The sequence below is a fragment of the Morchella importuna genome, assembly GCF_003444635.1.
Source record: "Morchella importuna strain M04M26 chromosome Unknown Morimp01GS020, whole genome shotgun sequence".
Classification (NCBI taxonomy): Eukaryota; Fungi; Ascomycota; class Pezizomycetes; order Pezizales; family Morchellaceae; genus Morchella; species Morchella importuna.
In genome coordinates this window covers 338,475-356,601 of record NW_025763417.1, presented here as the reverse complement: position 1 = coordinate 356,601, position 18,127 = coordinate 338,475, and the positions used below count along the sequence as shown (strand labels likewise).

Sequence of the window (18,127 nt, the reverse complement as noted above, 5' to 3'; positions counted from 1 at the left end):
AGATATTACTGTAGTTGCAACTTGCGACACCTTCTCGTCGGATACACTACCCCCTGCCACACTCACACATCCGCACAGGCTCGACAGCCACCTCTTCTTTTGGAGATATCTTACCTTCCAAATAATCATACAGTAATCTAATACAGACATACGAATTGACTCAAACATGCCTCCCAAAAACCCCCGTCTAGCAGTAGACGAAAAGGGTTCTCGTTCTCGATCTCGCTCCAGAAGTCGCTCGCCTGGTCGAAAGGCCAAGAAAGTTGTTGTGGAAGCACCGCCTGCAGCTTCTAAAGTCTCTGCGCTCCCACCGTCGTTGAAACAAGATGTCTCGACCAAGAAATATCAAGTCAAAGACAATGATATTTTGATGCTCCCCTCATCGGATTTCCAGCTTCTTGCTCTGTTGACGGTTGTAGCAATTGGTATACGGCTATTCCGTATATACCAACCAACTAGCGTTGTGTTTGATGAAGTCCAGTAAGCCCCAAGTAGAAGTGGTTATAACTCGTAACCATTGTACAGTAACTTACGGAAACTAGCTTTGGTGGATTTGCGACAAAGTATATCAAGGGAAAGTTCTTCATGGACGTACATCCTCCACTCGCGAAGATGCTCATCACACTGGCAGGCTGGCTGGCTGGATTTGACGGAAGTTTCGATTTTAAAGAAATTGGAAAGGACTATCTTGGACCTGGAGTCCCCTACGTTGCAATGAGAATGTTGCCCGCTGTTTTGGGTATCATGGTGGTTCCTATTATGTTCTTAACCTTAAAAGCAGCTGGTTGCTCTACAGCTTCAGCCTTTTTGGGCGCCGGATTTATTATATTTGGTCAGTAAAAGGTTCAGAAAGCCGATATATGATTGATAGACTGACACGTGCTATTAGAGAACGGACTTTTGACTCAGTCCCGTCTTATTCTCTTGGATTCACCATTGGTTAGCTTTACTGCCGCCACAGCACTTGCCTGGACTTCTTTTCTCAACATCCATGAACAAGGCATCTCAAGAGCGTTCTCCCCCAACTGGTGGTTTTGGCTCACTATGACTGGATTGGGCCTTGGAGCTACCGTCAGCGTGAAGTGGGTTGGTTTGTTTACAATTGCCTGGGTTGGAAGCTTGACTATTCTCCAATTATGGCTTCTTTTAGGTGATACCAAGAATATTACTCCCGTAAAGCTCCCTGTCCCTTAATATCTTCCGCATAGCCACTAACCCTACTTCTAGCGCCTTTGGTTTAAACACTTCTTTGCTCGTGTTTTCTGTCTTATTATTGTCCCCGTCGTGTTCTACATGTCCATGTTCGTCATCCACTTTATGCTCCTCCGTAATCCTGGTGAAGGTGACGGTTTCATGTCTTCGGAATTCCAGGCTACCCTCAATTCCAAGGGTATGCACAGCGTTCCTGCCGACGTTGCCTTCGGTTCACGTGTTTCTATCAGACACCATAACACCCAGGGTGGTTATCTTCATTCACACAACCACATGTACCCGACTGGCTCCAAGCAACAGCAGATTACATTATATCCACACAAGGATGAGAATAACATTTGGACCGTTGAGAACCAGACAAACCCTGTCGGAGGTGAAGGAATCTCTGGATTTGATGCGATTTCTCCACCGGTCTGGGTCGAGGATGGTGCCCTAATTAGGTTATATCATGCACCTACTGATCGGCGCTTGCATTCGCACGACGTCAGGCCTCCAGTTACTGAAGCGGAATGGCAAAACGAGGTTTCAGCTTATGGATACAAGGGATTTGAAGGTGATGCAAATGATGTCTTCCGTGTTGAGATTATCAAGCACCTCTCTGAAGGGTCTGAGGCGAAAAGAAGACTCCGCACTATTCAGACCAAGTTCAAGCTCGTTCATACCATGACTGGGTGTGTCCTCTTCTCCCACAAAGTCAAACTCCCAGATTGGGGTTACGAGCAGCAAGAGGTCACTTGCGCGAAGGGTGCAACTCTCCCAAACAGCGTATGGTATGTTGAGCAAAATGAGCATCCGCAACTGGGCGAGGATGCTGAGCGTGTCAATTACCGCAATCCTGGTTTCTTTGGTAAATTCTGGGAACTCAACAAAGTTATGTGGCATACCAATGCCGGACTTGTAGAGTCTCATGCTTGGGACTCCCGCCCTTCAAGCTGGCCGATATTGAAGCGCGGAATCAACTTTTGGGGCAAGGAACATCGACAAGTCTACCTCATCGGTAACCCGGTCATCTGGTGGTCCTCGACTGCTGCCATTGTTATCTACGCGATGTTCAAAGCCTTCGCAGTTCTTAGGTGGCAGAGGGGCTACAACGACTATTCTGTCAATAACTTCCGCCGTTTCGATTTTGAGATTGGCGTCGCTGTTTTAGGATGGGCTTTCCACTATTTCCCCTTTTACCTCATGCAGAGACAACTTTTCCTACACCATTACTTCCCAGCTCTGTACTTTGCTATCATCGCATTATGCCAGGTGTTTGATTTCATCACCGCAAGGATTGCCACATTAAAGTTAAGAGAGAAGCCGATTGCCGGGTGGACTCTTGCTGTGGTATTCTTGGCCTTCAGTATTGCCGCTTTTGGCTTGTACGCTCCATTGGCATATGGAAATACCTGGACCAAGGGCGAATGTAGAAGGGTAAAACTATTCGATTCATGGGATTGGGATTGTAACACCTTTCACAACACTGTATGTGCCGTCTTCCCCTCCATATTCTGGGCTGTCATAGCTAACGATTGCAGTATGAGGAATATAATGTTATCATGTCACCCAATGAGTCAGCCATAAAGAGTTCGAACCCACCTCTACAGGCCTCTTCATCTTCTTCAGCTCCCGAGGAAGCCGTCACCAACAAACCCGCTGAAGAACCTGTTGTCGTCAAAAAGGACCCAATCCAAGCTGCTGATGCGGGCGAAGTAGTCTCCTCCGAAGAAAGGATCGAGTACCGTGATCAAGATGGAAATCTTCTAGACGAAGAACAAGTGAGAGCGCTTGAAGGCAAAGTTGAGTTTCATACTCGCTATGAAACACGCATTCGTCTTCTCGACGAATTTGGCAACGAGATTTCAGAGGAATCCGCCGTTCCTGTAGCGGATCAAGGTGTTGCAGGGCCGTTGGTTGACGGTTCAAATCCTGAGACTGTATTGAAGGGAGCCGAGAAAGATGCGCAGGACGAGGTTAGGCCAAGAGGTGTCGATGTAGACACTGAATCGCGTGAGGTTGTGAGCGAGAGTGCGGCTAGTCCAGCAAGTGAGGGTGTGAACACAGAGACTACGTAGGTCCTTATTCTTACTCCTATTATTACCCCGTCATTTAAGCTAGAAGGCTAAAAGTAGGATTTTAATAGTCAAGTAGAACAAGAGAAAATTGGAACAATGTTGGTTGATCAAGTCGAGAAATCTATTGAGGTGTAAGTTATTTGTGTGGCGGCGCATAGTATTATTAGTTTTCTCTCAAGTTCGAACGGTTTGTCTCGGATTTATTGTAAACATATCCTTTGTTTTCAAAAACCTGTGTTTTTCTTTTTCTTTCCGCTGCATGATAAATGAGTAAATTTGTATCTCCAATATTTGCAAGCGTTGTACAGTAGGGGCGAAACTGGTGGTGATAGGATAATAATCACAACTTTCTACGCAAACTACTAGTTTAATTGTGTCTGGTTAAACTGAATCATTACTTTTGAAGTGATGGATAACTAAGATTAAAATAAAAGCTTTAGGGACAACCGTTCGCAGGTCGTAGGACCGAGTGATAACTCATGAAGGCATAATATTGCATTCATAGGAACTTATCACTCTAAAGTTCTCTGTAAGATAACACCTCCTCACTCAGATAGTCAACGATGATTGTTGGAGAAGAGGTACAGAAGCCGGCTATAACATTGATCATCTCTTTTCTACGTTAGCTGTCCGAGTGGCTAGGGAAGTCGTCTATCGAGAGATTCTGTAATATAAGAGGCGGCTCCGACAACCTATTTATCTAGCGTAGAATACTCTGATGCGGTACCAAAGCAACAGCTCAACTACATGGTAGCTTGGTAATATTTTAGTGCATACAGGACAATGGTCGGCCAGATCAAAATGCCCCGTTAACTTCGCGGTCGCAATTACACAAGGTATTCTCTAGATGACCTACATTTTTGCTCGTGGGGATATTTGCGAGGTAGTGCTGGCCAGAGCTAAAAAGAAGTTTTCTCCGTTTAGTGTTAAGGTCCACGTAAATACTCTAAATTAAAACCGTGAACGCTCGGCCTGATTTCGGAAATTAATACAGAATACCTTGTTCTACGATCGACCTTGTGATACAATTGTAATGATCGAGTTTTTTTTTTTTTAAATCATGTAGTTTTATTGTTTCTAGGGACAAACTCTGCATGCAGTCATACACTAAGGCATAAAATTGTAATGATCGATATGCCTCAGTAATATATATTCTCTAGTAATCGCCTCCGTCATTGGCTTCTTATTTCCTGATATATATCACCTCTGTGACATTAATAAGAGCTAGATTCTGGAAAATATAATATTCATGATGTATGTTAGTTGGCGCGCGGCTGGTGACGAGTCTGCATACGAATCAAGTTATCTCGAGACTACGTGAAGCCTAGATTTTGAGTCGATCTTGGGGAGAGACAAAAAAAGATCTCGGGATGGGCAGGATAAAGCAATTGAAAACTGGCGCTAGAAGTCTCGACATATGTGCTAAGGTCTAGAGATTCAGAATGTACCAGGCGGAATTTGAGCCTTGAGCATTTCAGCTTCTACAGCTGTGTAACAATGTTGCATCATCAAGAGCTTGGCGAACTTTCAAGAACAAAGACTACTTTGTAATTAGAACCAATATTTAATTGCACTTTTGCATCTGTGTCTGATAAAGAAACGCAAAATCTCGACAATAGCGATTCCGGAGTGAATCTAGCTTCTGCTCGATACATACTTTGTAGTTGACATGGTCATTGGAGCATATATGGGTTAGGGTTCATGTCAAAGAATGAGAGCAATTCAGCATGTGCATGCATATTACTTTTGTGTTACATAACGCATGGTATCAGTCATGAATTCTCACTCGGTCATCTATGGTCTTGGCTAACTGCATGTAAGTAGGCCAATTGTCTAAAATACAAGACTAAGAGATTATAGTTAATAATCAATACGAGACATTTGTGAAAATTAAAAATCAATATAGGAGAATCTCAATGTCTCAAATTCCATGTATAGCGGTAACCTACTCTAACAGCTTTGTTTCATTTCTTTGACGTAGTTTACATTGTGCGAGTGGCGTTCATGGTCTGCTCTATGTAGTAGATAGGGCAAGGGAAAACCTTCAGTAATAGTATGCACTAGTAGCTCGAGGTCATGTAGTACTTTTCGTATACTCAAAGTAGAATACCATAATTCTAAGTCTACTTGTCAGTTTAGTTGTTTGTGGTTGGCCATTCCCGAAAGCTCCTTACACCCACCCCTGAAGCCTTTGACCAGCCGGATGTCGTCTTCAGAAAGCACATAAATCTTTCACCGCTACAAAAAGCTCGCACTATCTTAAATTGGGCGTATCGGAATTGGTGGTTATTCCCTGCTGATCAGAGGGCTGCAGAAAAGAGGGGTCGGCATGATTGACCCCTTCAGGCACAAAGATTCTGTCAACCCTATCTGTACAGCTGTGCCACATGCCAATGGGGGCTGTTGCCGACCCAAAGGACATTTTCCAAGTAAGTTGTGTATGGAGTCATGAGATAGCTGCAAAGCACCCGTGCTGAAACGTTACTCGGTCTCATTAATATGCAGCTAGTTGCACTAAAATGGGATATTCTGTACTACTTTACATACCTGTGTTTTATAATTTGTCAATCCAGGTTGACATGTATCAAATGACGTATCTTTGATCGTTATGTTGGCCATGTATTAGATTTCTGTGGTTTACTTTGGGTGATTCGAATAACTTACTGATAGGAGCTGATCGATCTTTGGCCCAAGTATAAACGTAAAAGTGATGCTATAATAGCCTTGAATAACTGACCAAAGAAAGATTGTAAAATATCCTAGACAATGCTGATAGAAGACACTCTCAATCATAGGGCCGTTGTATCAATAGTTGGACTAAAGGTGCCCACATGCACGTTCCAGTGGAATTGAAAACCAGCCCTAAATTTTTAGGTGGTTTTTAGATAACTAAAGTTGCCAGGTTGATCTAGGGTACCTGTGATACTTCTGTCGATCTATGAAAATGTACTCGCGACCAGCAACAAGAACCCGAGAATGCACGTCCTAATCTGCAATTTCCATTGGAGTAGAAGTCAAAAATACACCAAAGACTTGCAGCTGCATATTCGGGTTCTTGTTGCTGGTCGCGAGTATACGATTCATGCCACTCTTCGATCATACACCAACTGAGCCTTGGCTGTTGTTATGTGTTGTTAACAACTAGGACCCTCTTACAAATATCTTGTGATTTAATAAAACGTAGCCATCCACAGGCCTCTTAACGTTCGCCTAAGGTGGCCTAATAGCTTGAACCGTTATCCCGTGTGTTAATATTGAGTGATGCAAACCTATGATCCAGCGCTTATGAAAAAGGGCAAAGTTTATCGGCAATGATCGCTAAAATCTTTCGAGTATACTATTCGCACGTGTTCCGTATGAACGCGATGTGCGCGTTGTCGGGAAAACTAGTAAGTGATACACTATATAAAAGATAAATATATCCACTAGCCATGTCAACCTATTCAATATGCTGGTACTCAGTGATATTGGCTTATGCTTAGCTAGTAGTACACACATACGAGACTGTTACGAGAATATATAAATGGCTTAAATACCATATTAATATTCAATCCATCATATCTTTATAAAAACCATAACCGATAATTATCCCCTGAATCGTAGTCAATTGGGTCATGACTACATTAACACAATATCTGAGAAGAGCCCTATGAGTCTAAGAACAGGATATATAAATCAAACCCCTTCGCGTGTACAGGTCAGATCTAGCTAAAGCGCCTAGAGCTATATATTATGCTATCACCCGCTTAGGATCGTACAAGACCGCACATCTAATATCGTCTAATACTCGAGATATACCTATGTATCTCATTGATATAACTAATATGATCTTCTCAAAGATCAGTAGTAGTTGTCAATAGTTTTATCGATATTACACAGCTAGTGGAACACTTGTAAACTTAAAACTACATGTACCTACTTCAGTCCTAAGCCGCCCTTCATACATGTTATGATTGAGGAAACTTAAAGTAAAAAGAAGAGACAATGCATTAGAATCAATTTTTAGGTCATTTCTCATACTACTAATTTCATGACGTTTCCGAACACGACTGAGATTGCATACCATACAAAAGAGCGCCAAATCCACCTTTTTGTATGTCATGCAATATTGGTCGTGTTCGGAAACGCTATGAAAAGATCAGTAGAAGCTCTCGGGCACCGTCGGGAAAACCAAGGATCCGCCTCATGCTCAACTAGTCATAATTATATATAACACTTGATAGCTATAGCCTATAGTTGAGTTGATAGAGGTACACATGTGCCAACTATTTCACAGGTGGCGTAAAGTTATATGCAGGTTACTACCTACTTAAGGGTCTATTTCTGACAGTTAACCATTGGAAATGATAGGTTTGATTTTCGAATTGTAGGCATTACTTGTGCATTCAAAATAGACTAACGCGAGCCCGATCTCAACTTGATAAAAGCAGTACCAAGAATAGTAGGATAATATACATACCTATATATGATCGATTGGGTTGAAGATATGTATTGTGAGCCAAGTTATTGTGCTTTAGATTGTGGACTTCGAATGGGAAATCGAGTCCGGTAATGCTCATCTGATTGTATTGGTTTCGCAGCTCGCTCTACGCACATCAAGTACCGGGTGATGAGGGTAAGTGATCAGAATCTGATAAGTGAATGTTGCAGTGAATACGTGTATTTGTCTTATCAGATTCTGATCACTTTTCGCTACACCCTAGTACATATAACAAGTATATACTACACAAGTACATGTCTATATCCACAAAAAACCAAGCGTAAAGTCATTTGTTTTACTATTAACAGTGCTTATATCTGAATTAAGATCTAGAATAATCTGGTCTTGAGATAACAGGTGTTACTGAACTCGAATTCTAGAGTATTCTTCTAGAATCCTTGTTATGTCTTATGCAAGCAAGTAATTGGCAAGCAGTTAACCGAATGACATAATCTAAGAGTCTATTCCGTTCTTAGTGCAGAAAAAATTTCATAAATACTTGAAAGAAAGATATCCAAATCAATGTACCCCAGGTACCATTTTATATCCCACGCCATAACCATAAACAAGCAAGTACAATTTTCTCAAAACATGTAAAAACATTGAGACAATAGATAAGGGTAAAGGAAGAGATAAAGAGATGTTAAAGGTTTCTTCTAACGTTGATAGTAGTCCCTTGGAAAAAAAAGCTCTAGAAAGGGAAACGTAAAGGGAAGCCATGATATAAACGAGATCCGTCTAGATATATCTCTTTGGTAAGGGTAATAGAAAGACTAAGCTCCCAGGATTTGATCTTGCTCTTCCTTCGTGAACCCTAAAATGTAAAGCACATCTTGAAGGTTCCCGGAATTAATCCTGCACGGAGCCCTAAGTTGAACAGCCGGCTTCGCATCGAATGCAATACCGAGTCCAGCTTTGAACATCATTGGGAGGTCATTAGCTCCGTCACCGATGGCAACAACCTAGAATATAGTGTAAGTATAACGAGAAAACCCGTTGACAGGAAAGGGGCAAGACCTGTCTGAGAGCGATTCCGTTCTCGTTCGCAATTTTTTCAAGAAGCTCAGCTTTGCGCTCAGCATGCACAATATCACCGGTGAGCTCACCAGTGAGTTGCGTGCCATCTTCACTAATGACGAGCTGTATTTCCAGAAAGTAATGAGAAACCTCCTGGGTTCATTTTTTGGGGATGAAGGGAAATAAGGAAGAATACCGTATTGGCATGCGCATAGTCTAGACTGAGTTCCTCCTTGACGTAGTTCGCAAGGGGCATAAATCCTCCGCTCAATACGGCCAATTTGAACCCTAGAATTTTGAGAGCTCTTGTGAGCTCTCTTGCACCTGGTGTGAATGTAATGACTGATTTGAGCTTCTCGAATACATCTGAAGGAACGCCTTCAAGCAGAGCAACTCTTTGCCTCAAAGATTCGGTAAAGTCAATCTCGCCATTCATGGCACGTGCAGTAATCGCCTATACGACATGTCATAATGGATCAGTCTATTTCTCCATCCAGGGACCATCTCTTAGATTTAAATATTTCAAGAAAAGAACTTACGGAGACTTTATCTTCCACTCCCACAAACCTCGCAATTTCATCAATAACCTCCTGCTGAATTAAGGTCGAGTCCATATCGAAAACGGCTAGACGTTTATGTCGTCTGAAAACATCGTTCTCTTGAAAAGCTATTTCGATGTTCCATTTCTTCTCGAACTGCCAGAAGTCTGTGTGTCGGCGAAGCTCATCAAGCTTCAGAATCTCTGGCATGCAGAAGGCTATTTCCATAACCATAGGGGCCGGCGTATTATCAGATGCCGTTATTGTATGGAGGCACTTATGATTTGAAGATTCCTTACTCCACGGAACTCTCATAGCATCAATTAGAGCCATAAATTCGAATACTGCCATATCAGAGACACGAGCACCATAAGTGGAATCTTCGGAAGATTCCGAGTCCGGGCTAATTAACTTTTTGCGAAATAATGTCGCGATGACGCCGCGGGAGGAGCTTGCAGGGCTGCAATTGGCATGGGACATGACGTGCACAGGCACAGGTATAATGGTTTTCTGGAATACTTCGATGGAATCCTCGTTGGTTTCCTTAGGATTTTGTACATCGCCCTGCAGGCCCTTCTGGCTGGCTGCCATTGTAACTACATTACAAGCCCCGCTGGGAATTTTCGGGGACGTGTCTGCTCCTCCGGATTCCATTGTGGCTGATAAATCTGAAAACCTCGATTCTGTCTTGATATATTGATTGAAGAGAAATAGTGATATGATATCGGTTTGATTTAGGGTTTTTTTTTTTTGGTTTTTTTTGTGAGTAGTCGTAATTTGGAGAAGTGACAGGCAAGAACAGTCTACTATAAGGCTGTTGTTTGGGGACTAGAAATATGAAGACGGGGGGTTGGCGAACTGAATGGCAGTGAGTGATCAAAAAGAGTGGGGGGAGGACGCAAGACGGAATATGCCGTCTCCCTCGCTGACCCGGAAGACTGCTCTGTTCTGCTTCTGTATCAACTCAGTGGTCCCTTTCTTTGTTTTCTCCCTCTTTTTTTGATCTCCTTGCTTTCCTGTAGGAGGGATTGGGAAACCAGCAGAAGGTGACGAACACTCAACCCGTCTTTGCAACTAACCAATCGGACTGATCTTCAGAATCCGATTCTTGGGTGGGTGCAATTGGAGGAAACAAAGATGAAACGAACGCGGAGGTGAGCAATACGGTAGATTGAAGGATGAACTGCTGCTGTCGTGCTGCCCTAGGCGTAATTACCTCCAAGTAGCTGTTGATCGTGATATGTAGGTAGGTAACAGATCATATCCGTGTCCCCCTACTCTTGGTCTGGTGGAAGTTTTTTTATTTACTCCTTTCCTGTTCCGGGTATCCATTAATCCATTAGGCTGTTCGCCGATTTCACGGCTCGGCGGGCAGCAACAGAAGAGCCACAAGTGAAACAAGCGAGCACCATGAATTGAAGCCATAAAAGATCTTGGTATAGGGGAATTATTGGCTAGAACAACTTCATCAACGTTGCGGGGAGTGTCAACTGCAAAGAACCCCTCTATTGAGCATGACCTTTTCTAGCTAGACAAATGGAAGATCTTTGAATAATGAGGCTCATGAGGCTTGGCAAAGCCTGTGTTACTACCCACTTTACACGAAGAGAAGCTCAGGATCAATCAAAGTAAACCGATCACCACTGAGCGGTCAAAACACTGGATCGCGAAAGCAAACAACGAACTCCCTTCGTCACCACCTAAAAGCCTTGTTCTAAAAAGCGTCACCAAAGTTACACACAGTATCTAGTTATCCCGGCAGACGACTTTTCCGCCGTCTAAATGATCGCCGACAAGGACATCAAAGCACTGTTCCGAGGATACAGCTCACAGTCATCTTCGCCTTTAGCCACTCCGGAGATTCCTGTGCCTCCTCCATACCTTGAGCTACTATCTGGTACGGGAATTATTTTGGAGCGCTCAGCAAAAGAAGAGATCGAGACTCGGGTAATCCGTGATATAAGCAATGGTAGGTGCTAGTCCGCAACCTGATTTCTTGCCTGTTCTTGGATCGGAGCGATGTAATCCTGCGAAATCATACAGATTCGTATATAGCTCGTATTCTGCTGGTTTCCTTCGTCCACTGACTTCCCCGCCGCCCATCGGGCTGTAATAGAACGGCCCCGTACTTCAATTGTTCAGCTTGCTTCAGAATTGTCGCTAGAGCCTAGAACAATTGAAAGGCTACTACCGTATCATCGTGAAGGATGGGGCAGAATAGGTGCCTCAACAATTGTGACGACGTAAGCATGTTTGGGTTTCCATTCCATCTGTTCATCTTAAGAAATAATGCTCTGAGTTGAGGGAAACTCACGGATATGTGCAGGGGCGAATTCAAACGACTAAGTGGAGACCTTTCGAGGGAACTTCTTAATGGAGTGGTGCAAGTTGCAGAATTTTGCCGTCGAAATGAGATCGACGCAGACTTGTTTCGTAAGCTTCTTCCTCCCGTGGCCGGAGAAGGCACATGGCAGTGGTTGGGACACGATAGAACCTGGGTCGTGGGTACGGCATTTTACAAGGCCAAGGAGCGGGATATCCAAAAATCGCTTATAGATGAGAAAAGGTCTGTTTGCTGTGTTGGCTTTATGTGGCATGCCCCACAAAGTACTGCCACTTAAAGGTCCCAATTGGGTTTTCTGAGCTGAACTGGGCTGATTTTGGGTTAGACCTGTCGATATGCCTGCAATTGTAGCGGATAGCAACCTACCATCAATATTTCTGAAGACAGTAGTATCAACACTTATCAAGTCACGAGGTCTGAAGGGAGTAATAGAGGGTGGTTACTACGTGCCAGAAGCATATGTGGTTCAACGTCAGAATTCAATCGCGGATGATCTACGTAGAGATGGATTTATTGGTACCTTAAACCTTATGGATATTTTGCACGTTTTCATATTGCTAACTTGCTATGTGGCAGCTACGGAAACTCTGAGAAAAGGAGGGATCGAAAACCCTGAAGAGTTTATCCGCGACAAAGTCCCGAGTGCACGCTTACTTGGGGCTCACTTTGTAACTGCCGACTTCATCGCCAGTGTTGAAGGATCAGTTCTTGAACATATCGAACGGCAGATGTGGAGTGATCTGAAGGTGAGTTCCACTCAATTGCTCATACACCCCAGAAAAGACAGTTTTATACTCAGTGACGGATTTTCTTCATTTGAATGAAAGGATCTCGATCTTCGATTGAATGCAGCAGACGAAAAGCTTCTACGTCAGGTGATTGTGAAAGACCTTCCGGAACTCAGAGAAATCACCGAAAGAATTGTGTCAAAAGACCTTGAACCTATCTTGGCTGAGGCCTGTCGTGAATTTGCTGTGCAACAAGCTGAATTGGCATGGAAGAAGAGATCCAAGGACAAGGATGTATCGCTCAGGTCTCAAGAGGTATGATAAAGCACAATTTGTTTCACTGATATGTTGATATCCGTCAAACAACCTACTGACGGAATGTGACGCATCAGCTTTTTAAACATCTTGCCGCCAAAAACGAGTCTCTCCCGACGCCCTTATTATCATATTTCGTAAATGCACTTCATCCTCAAGTGTCGTTGGCATTTTCTGTGCGCCTCCGGGAACTTAAGGACTCTGAGATCCGAATTGCGGAAGGTGTTTTCGTCGAGAAGTGCTATACGCGGTTTCACCTTCACCACCTTGGACTGGATGCGCTGGTAGACGCTTCATTAAAGACCAAGCTGGCCAGCGATTTACTGGAATATGCCAAAGGAATGATCTCTAGCAGTTTGGATAAGCTTGAATCTGCTCTTATTCACGGCGACAAACCATTAGACTTACAACAGTTGAGGCTAGTAATAAGAGCTGAATCAGCGAAACCACATCTTGCACTCAAAGAAATCGAAAATGGCCTGACAAAACTAATACAACAGGATCTAGCTTTCGAGCTTCCATCTGAGGATGAGCTGGGGAAAAGAAAGCGGGGTATATTAGATGAGATGCAACTGCAGCTTGAAGGTACCAGGGACCCATCTCTGATGCTTCTTTTGGCAATTATCATACTTCATTCTTCAAAGGCATCGGGCATCTTGAAAGCTACAGGGTACGTTGAGACCCCTCGTCATTTTCTCAATATCCACGGCTGGGCCTACCGGTACTTGCGCAATAATGGATAAATATGAGGTCACTCCCAATTTGCTGGGCGAACGAGGTTAACATTACTGGTGGTATGAATCGCTTTTTATGACAGAAAATACGTTCCAAAACTTTTGAAGGACTTGGGCAAGAGAGGACAGATAGCGGATACAGACTTGGGGGTGTTGAGCTCGGCCAAAGATGCCGTGATCGGAAGGAAAAACATCGGGGAGAAGGAAGCCGAGCAATTGAGACAGATTGCAAAGCGCTACTTGGTCGGAACGGAACTGAGGCTTGATTGAAATGTGGGGCAGCCCGTAAAGGAGAATCTTACTAATATTTGGGGGTTCATCAAAATAAAAAAAACGGCTAGTAACCCAGATCGGAATAAAGAAGATCAAAAGAAAAACCTAGTTAACCCCGCTATTCGGATTAGGTCCTTTACTTCTTAGCTTAGTCAAAATTCTCTGATCGTACATCTTCAACCTGAGCTTACAGAAGATTCGTGAATTCACCGGGTTTAGCGGTCTTTATACGTCTTTTCAATAATCATTGAAGTTTTTGGTATTTCTCCAGTACCATGGATGTAACTGTTGCAATGTTGCGTCACACAGGTCTCAATTTGGTTGCTTGTCGATCGGCCCTTGCCATTCAAACCAGGGTTGAGCGACGAAATAGGCTTAGCTCGTCAATTTTCTTTCTATCCCCCAGCAATATTGAGCACGCAATCCGTACACGAAATTCAACCATCGTCCCTGTCACTCGATTTCTAAGGCACAATACAGATGAGAGATGATGATGGCGATTTTTTGTAAATGCGGGTTAATTCATCCCCATTGCCTCAGATTACTTGTCCCCCACACAGCCTTCCTTCTTCTATTAGATACCTAATCCTCCCCCCAAAGTCTCCTCATCCGTTACCATAATCATCCGTCTTTTCTCCTAACAATTAAAATAATTATTACCCCAGATTTTTTTTTTCTTTTAAAAAAGAATACCTGAAAAATTACATCATGACTATGACCCAGGCTTCTGAGTATGTTTCCGAGCGCCCGGAAAGGTCATTTTCTCAAGATGGGGAATCTGGTTATGCTTCACCAGGGTCAAGCACTGGTGGATTGCCCGAAATCTACTTTTCGAGACCTCATCTAAAGTACCTGAATGAACAGTTGGCAAATCTCGAGCCACAAGGTAAGATTAAATCCTTTACCATGACGTTCTTTGTTTATGTCTTATCCATTTCTTGTACTAATGGTTATTTCTTTCTTTGAAGAAATTCTCCGCTGGTGCCTGATCTCTCTTCCTGGCCTGCACCAAACAACCGCATTTGGCCTCACCGGGTTGGTAACCCTGGATATGCTATCCAAGATTAACGCTGGTACCAAACGTCAAATCGACCTTATCTTTCTCGATACTCTCTACCACTTTAAAGAAACCCTCGAACTTGTCGACCGTGTCAAGAAGCAATATCCATCTACCAACTTGCATGTGTACAAGCCTTTAGGCTGCGAGACTGCTGCAGATTTCGAGAAAACCAACGGCGAGAAATTATGGGAAACCAACGATAACCTGTACGACTACCTCGCTAAGGTTGAACCTGCACAACGTGCCTATTCCGAGCTTCGTGTAAAGGCTGTCCTCACGGGGCGTAGGAGGAGTCAGGGTGGAAAGAGAGGTGATCTTGATATCATCGAGGTGGATGATGCCGGTTTGGTGAAGGTGAACCCAATGGCAAACTGGTCCTTTCAACAGGTCAAAGCATACGTTGATGAACACAACGTTCCATACAACTCTCTGTTGGACCAGGGTTACAAGAGCGTTGGTGACTGGCACAGCACTAGGTTAGTTTTATCGCTTAAACTTTTCTGTACCTTCAACTAACCTCTATATAGCCCAATCAAGGAAGGCGAGGATGAGCGTGCTGGACGCTGGAAAGGTACCAACAAGACCGAGTGTGGTATTCACAATAAGCGATCGAAATATGCCCAATTTCTGAGAGCACAAGAGTTGAAAGACAAGGAGGAAGCTCTTGTAGAAGCCCTGCGAAACGTCGAGACACAACAGTCCGCATCTGCTGTTTCCGTTTAACCTGGGATCCCACCAAAAAAAAGTCATCATAGTGCATTGGGTTAAAAAGGGATTTTTGCTTTTCGCTTTCGTGGGTGCATAATCTGTCGTTTCTATTTTCATTGACTTTGCACGAGCACCGGGGCTGTTATTCATTTTGGGGTGCAATACGGCGTTCTTTTTCGATACGTTCATGACGGTTATATATTCTTGTTGTCAATATTCTTCCTGTCTAAGATTTTTCATAGCGTTGATCCAAAAATCTGTAAGATAGATTCTATAGAAAAACCTAATATTAAGGGGTTTTCACAGATTGGCACAGCAAGTCTAATGAAATCGTTGGGGTGAGCGAATGCTCTGTAGAAGATGGCTGATAGGGTGCAGGAATAGGGGAGCCCACCTCAACTTGCATCACAGTTTGCCGTAATCTGCAGAAACAAAGATGATTGAGGTTGACGAGATTAAGGCTGACGAGATTAAGGCATCGATGACACGCGACATGCCAAAAACGTGGGGAACAAGGTAGCTCGTTAGCGCGGGGTGGTTGCTTGTGTTTGTGGGCGGCCTGAGGTAAATTTAGGCGGCCGTTTTGACGCGCAAAATAAAGAGAGCCCAGCTTCTCAAACCCAACGTTAACCTTCAGTTCCTTCTTCACTCTTTACAGCCAAAGCTCTTTAATCCCAAAATGTACCGACGAAAAGTTAAACCCGTGAAGGTTAAGGAGGTGGAATTCCCCGCTGATCTTGAGAAGTTAGGGTAAGTTTTCCCTGACGTCAATCGTTTATGCGGCTCTGATTTGAATGTGCAATTGCATCATCATACTGACACATGTTCTTGACTCTAAAGACTCTTCTTCAACGAGAATGATCAATTGCGCCAAATTGACAAGCCTGACGAGGGATTCGAATATTATTTCCACGGTAAATCAAATGGATATGTTTACGGAAGGAAGCAAACGGCCCCTCCAAGAGAAAGAGAGAGAATGAACGAGCGCCGTCGTGAAGCTGTTGATGGTGTGTTGCTCTCTCCAGTTTTAAATTTCAAACACATTTATTGATTATAAAACAGAATGCATCCGCAGGATTGTTATGGACCGTCTTGAACAACGTGGGATGAAAAGACTAACACTTCCACTCGGGGCAACCCCAGAAGAACCCCACTTGGATATTCTTGTTTCAGATAACCTGGACACATGCAAAAAGCTATTGATCCTTACACCTGATTCTTATGGAAGCAATTTGGGTATTTGGGGAATGCGTCAAATACAGCAGGGTTCAATTAACGTAAAACATACCACAATCCTTCTCTTTCTCAGCACTGACAATAGCGGGTAGTTTGGCTCTATGGTATCTACTGTTGATTTTGCCTTCAAGAATGGCTATTCTGTTGTCATCCTAAACCCGGCGGAGACGGTTTGGGACCCCGAAACTAGAAGAGCTATGACTCATCTCTCCTGGAAGGCTAAGGATAAAAAAACGGCAATCCTGGACCCTATCAAGAACACCATCCCGTGCAACGAAACCCCAGAGGAGCATGTAGAATATGTTTTCAACAGAATCTTGAAGGACAGGGCCCCCAAGGATGTTGAGATTGATGTCATCGCCTGTGGATTTACTGCTTATGCCATCACCAAGTTTTTGAATGAAAATTGTGGGTATTACCCTCAAATAAAGTAGGGCACAATGCTAATTGTTTCAATAGGGGACGAATGGAGTGACCAGATGTTTGTCATGGCGTTTTCTGAATCCTCGCATGCCATTGCAAGTATCACGTGTGAGGACCTTCGCAAATTCTTCATGCTCGTATGTTATTATTCCATTCGACTACTTATAAGCACTGACAGAAAAATAGCGAGTTCGTAACTATGTAGTCCATAGTGATCCCAAAGGGGAGTTCCTCCTTGACCCTCGATATGGTTGTGCTACTTTCTCGACAGGTATGTTGTTAAACCTCATTCGATCTTGGAAGAGATACCTATACTCACCCGTTCCTATTAGGCACAAAGCATGCTCAAGCGATTGTCCCTGAATGCCACGACCTAATCATCGAATATCTAAGAGACGCCCATATCGACCCCGATAACTGCAATCCAGATGTCCCTATCATCGTCGGTGACGCTCCGGACAGGGATGAATGGATTGAGCAGATGGAAAAGCGAGAAGCCATGGGTAAAGCTGGTACTTGGGATATGTGATCTTGTATATCCAATCGTTTTTTCTCCGTGTCAAAGATACCTGTAACAACCTTGTAAAGAATCATAATCCAGTTTTAGGTCTTTTTTCTTTTCTTTTTCTTTCTTTTTAAATCGTTTTAAATTTCTGGAATTCGGTTCAAGGAAGCTTTAGGTCCAGAATTTCCCCCTTCTCTATCTGCAACAGGAAAAGAGAGTTTGGGAATGAAGAAATTGTTGCTATCAAGAGGCGACCTTCAAGGGGGCAAAAGATTGCTAGACCAAGTAAAGATTCTGGAATGTAATATGTGCTTTTATAACTACTTTGGGGTCTTCGGATACAATTTTCTACTTTGAGCCACCAACCCAGGAGCGCGGAGTGCTCCCCAACCCTATTATGACTTCTTCTCGTTGATCATTTCCCATTCCTAAGGGCGATTGAAAGAACGATAGAACAGATGCAGGATCGATGGTAACCAGATGAGTTGCATGCACG

General features: G+C 43.5%; 5 protein-coding genes across 5 annotated transcripts; 4 read left to right on the top strand and 1 right to left on the bottom strand.

Annotated features, from left to right (window-relative positions):
- Positions 1 to 166: 166 nt before the first annotated feature.
- On the top strand, positions 167 to 3,404 carry LAJ45_06701 (uncharacterized protein; the record flags this gene model as incomplete). The annotated part of the gene is made up of 6 exons (XM_046116263.1): positions 167 to 480; positions 543 to 832; positions 890 to 1,173; positions 1,228 to 2,679; positions 2,733 to 3,265; positions 3,338 to 3,404. 6 exons carry the CDS (start codon positions 167 to 169, stop codon positions 3,402 to 3,404), a joined length of 2,940 nt encoding a protein of 979 aa, XP_045970466.1.
- Positions 3,405 to 8,522: 5,118 nt separating this feature from the next.
- Positions 8,523 to 9,959, bottom strand: LAJ45_06700 (uncharacterized protein; the record flags this gene model as incomplete). The annotated part of the gene is made up of 4 exons (XM_046116262.1): positions 8,523 to 8,711; positions 8,767 to 8,889; positions 8,963 to 9,220; positions 9,306 to 9,959. The coding sequence occupies 4 exons, from the start codon at positions 9,957 to 9,959 to the stop codon at positions 8,523 to 8,525; spliced, it is 1,224 nt and encodes a 407-aa protein (XP_045970465.1).
- A 1,128-nt stretch (positions 9,960 to 11,087) lies between these two features.
- Positions 11,088 to 13,851, top strand: LAJ45_06699 (uncharacterized protein; the record flags this gene model as incomplete). Its single annotated transcript, XM_046116261.1, has 10 exons — positions 11,088 to 11,274; positions 11,422 to 11,548; positions 11,632 to 11,871; positions 11,975 to 12,165; positions 12,226 to 12,395; positions 12,477 to 12,692; positions 12,770 to 13,362; positions 13,510 to 13,669; positions 13,718 to 13,762; positions 13,831 to 13,851. 10 exons carry the CDS (start codon positions 11,088 to 11,090, stop codon positions 13,849 to 13,851), a joined length of 1,950 nt encoding a protein of 649 aa, XP_045970464.1.
- Positions 13,852 to 14,407: 556 nt separating this feature from the next.
- LAJ45_06698 (uncharacterized protein) lies at positions 14,408 to 15,482 on the top strand (the record flags this gene model as incomplete). Its single annotated transcript, XM_046116260.1, has 3 exons — positions 14,408 to 14,585; positions 14,668 to 15,235; positions 15,287 to 15,482. The coding sequence occupies 3 exons, from the start codon at positions 14,408 to 14,410 to the stop codon at positions 15,480 to 15,482; spliced, it is 942 nt and encodes a 313-aa protein (XP_045970463.1).
- Positions 15,483 to 16,146: 664 nt separating this feature from the next.
- LAJ45_06697 (uncharacterized protein) lies at positions 16,147 to 17,655 on the top strand (the record flags this gene model as incomplete). Its single annotated transcript, XM_046116259.1, has 7 exons — positions 16,147 to 16,217; positions 16,308 to 16,474; positions 16,530 to 16,744; positions 16,796 to 17,111; positions 17,163 to 17,263; positions 17,313 to 17,397; positions 17,459 to 17,655. The coding sequence occupies 7 exons, from the start codon at positions 16,147 to 16,149 to the stop codon at positions 17,653 to 17,655; spliced, it is 1,152 nt and encodes a 383-aa protein (XP_045970462.1).
- Between the last annotated feature and the right edge of the window lie 472 nt (positions 17,656 to 18,127).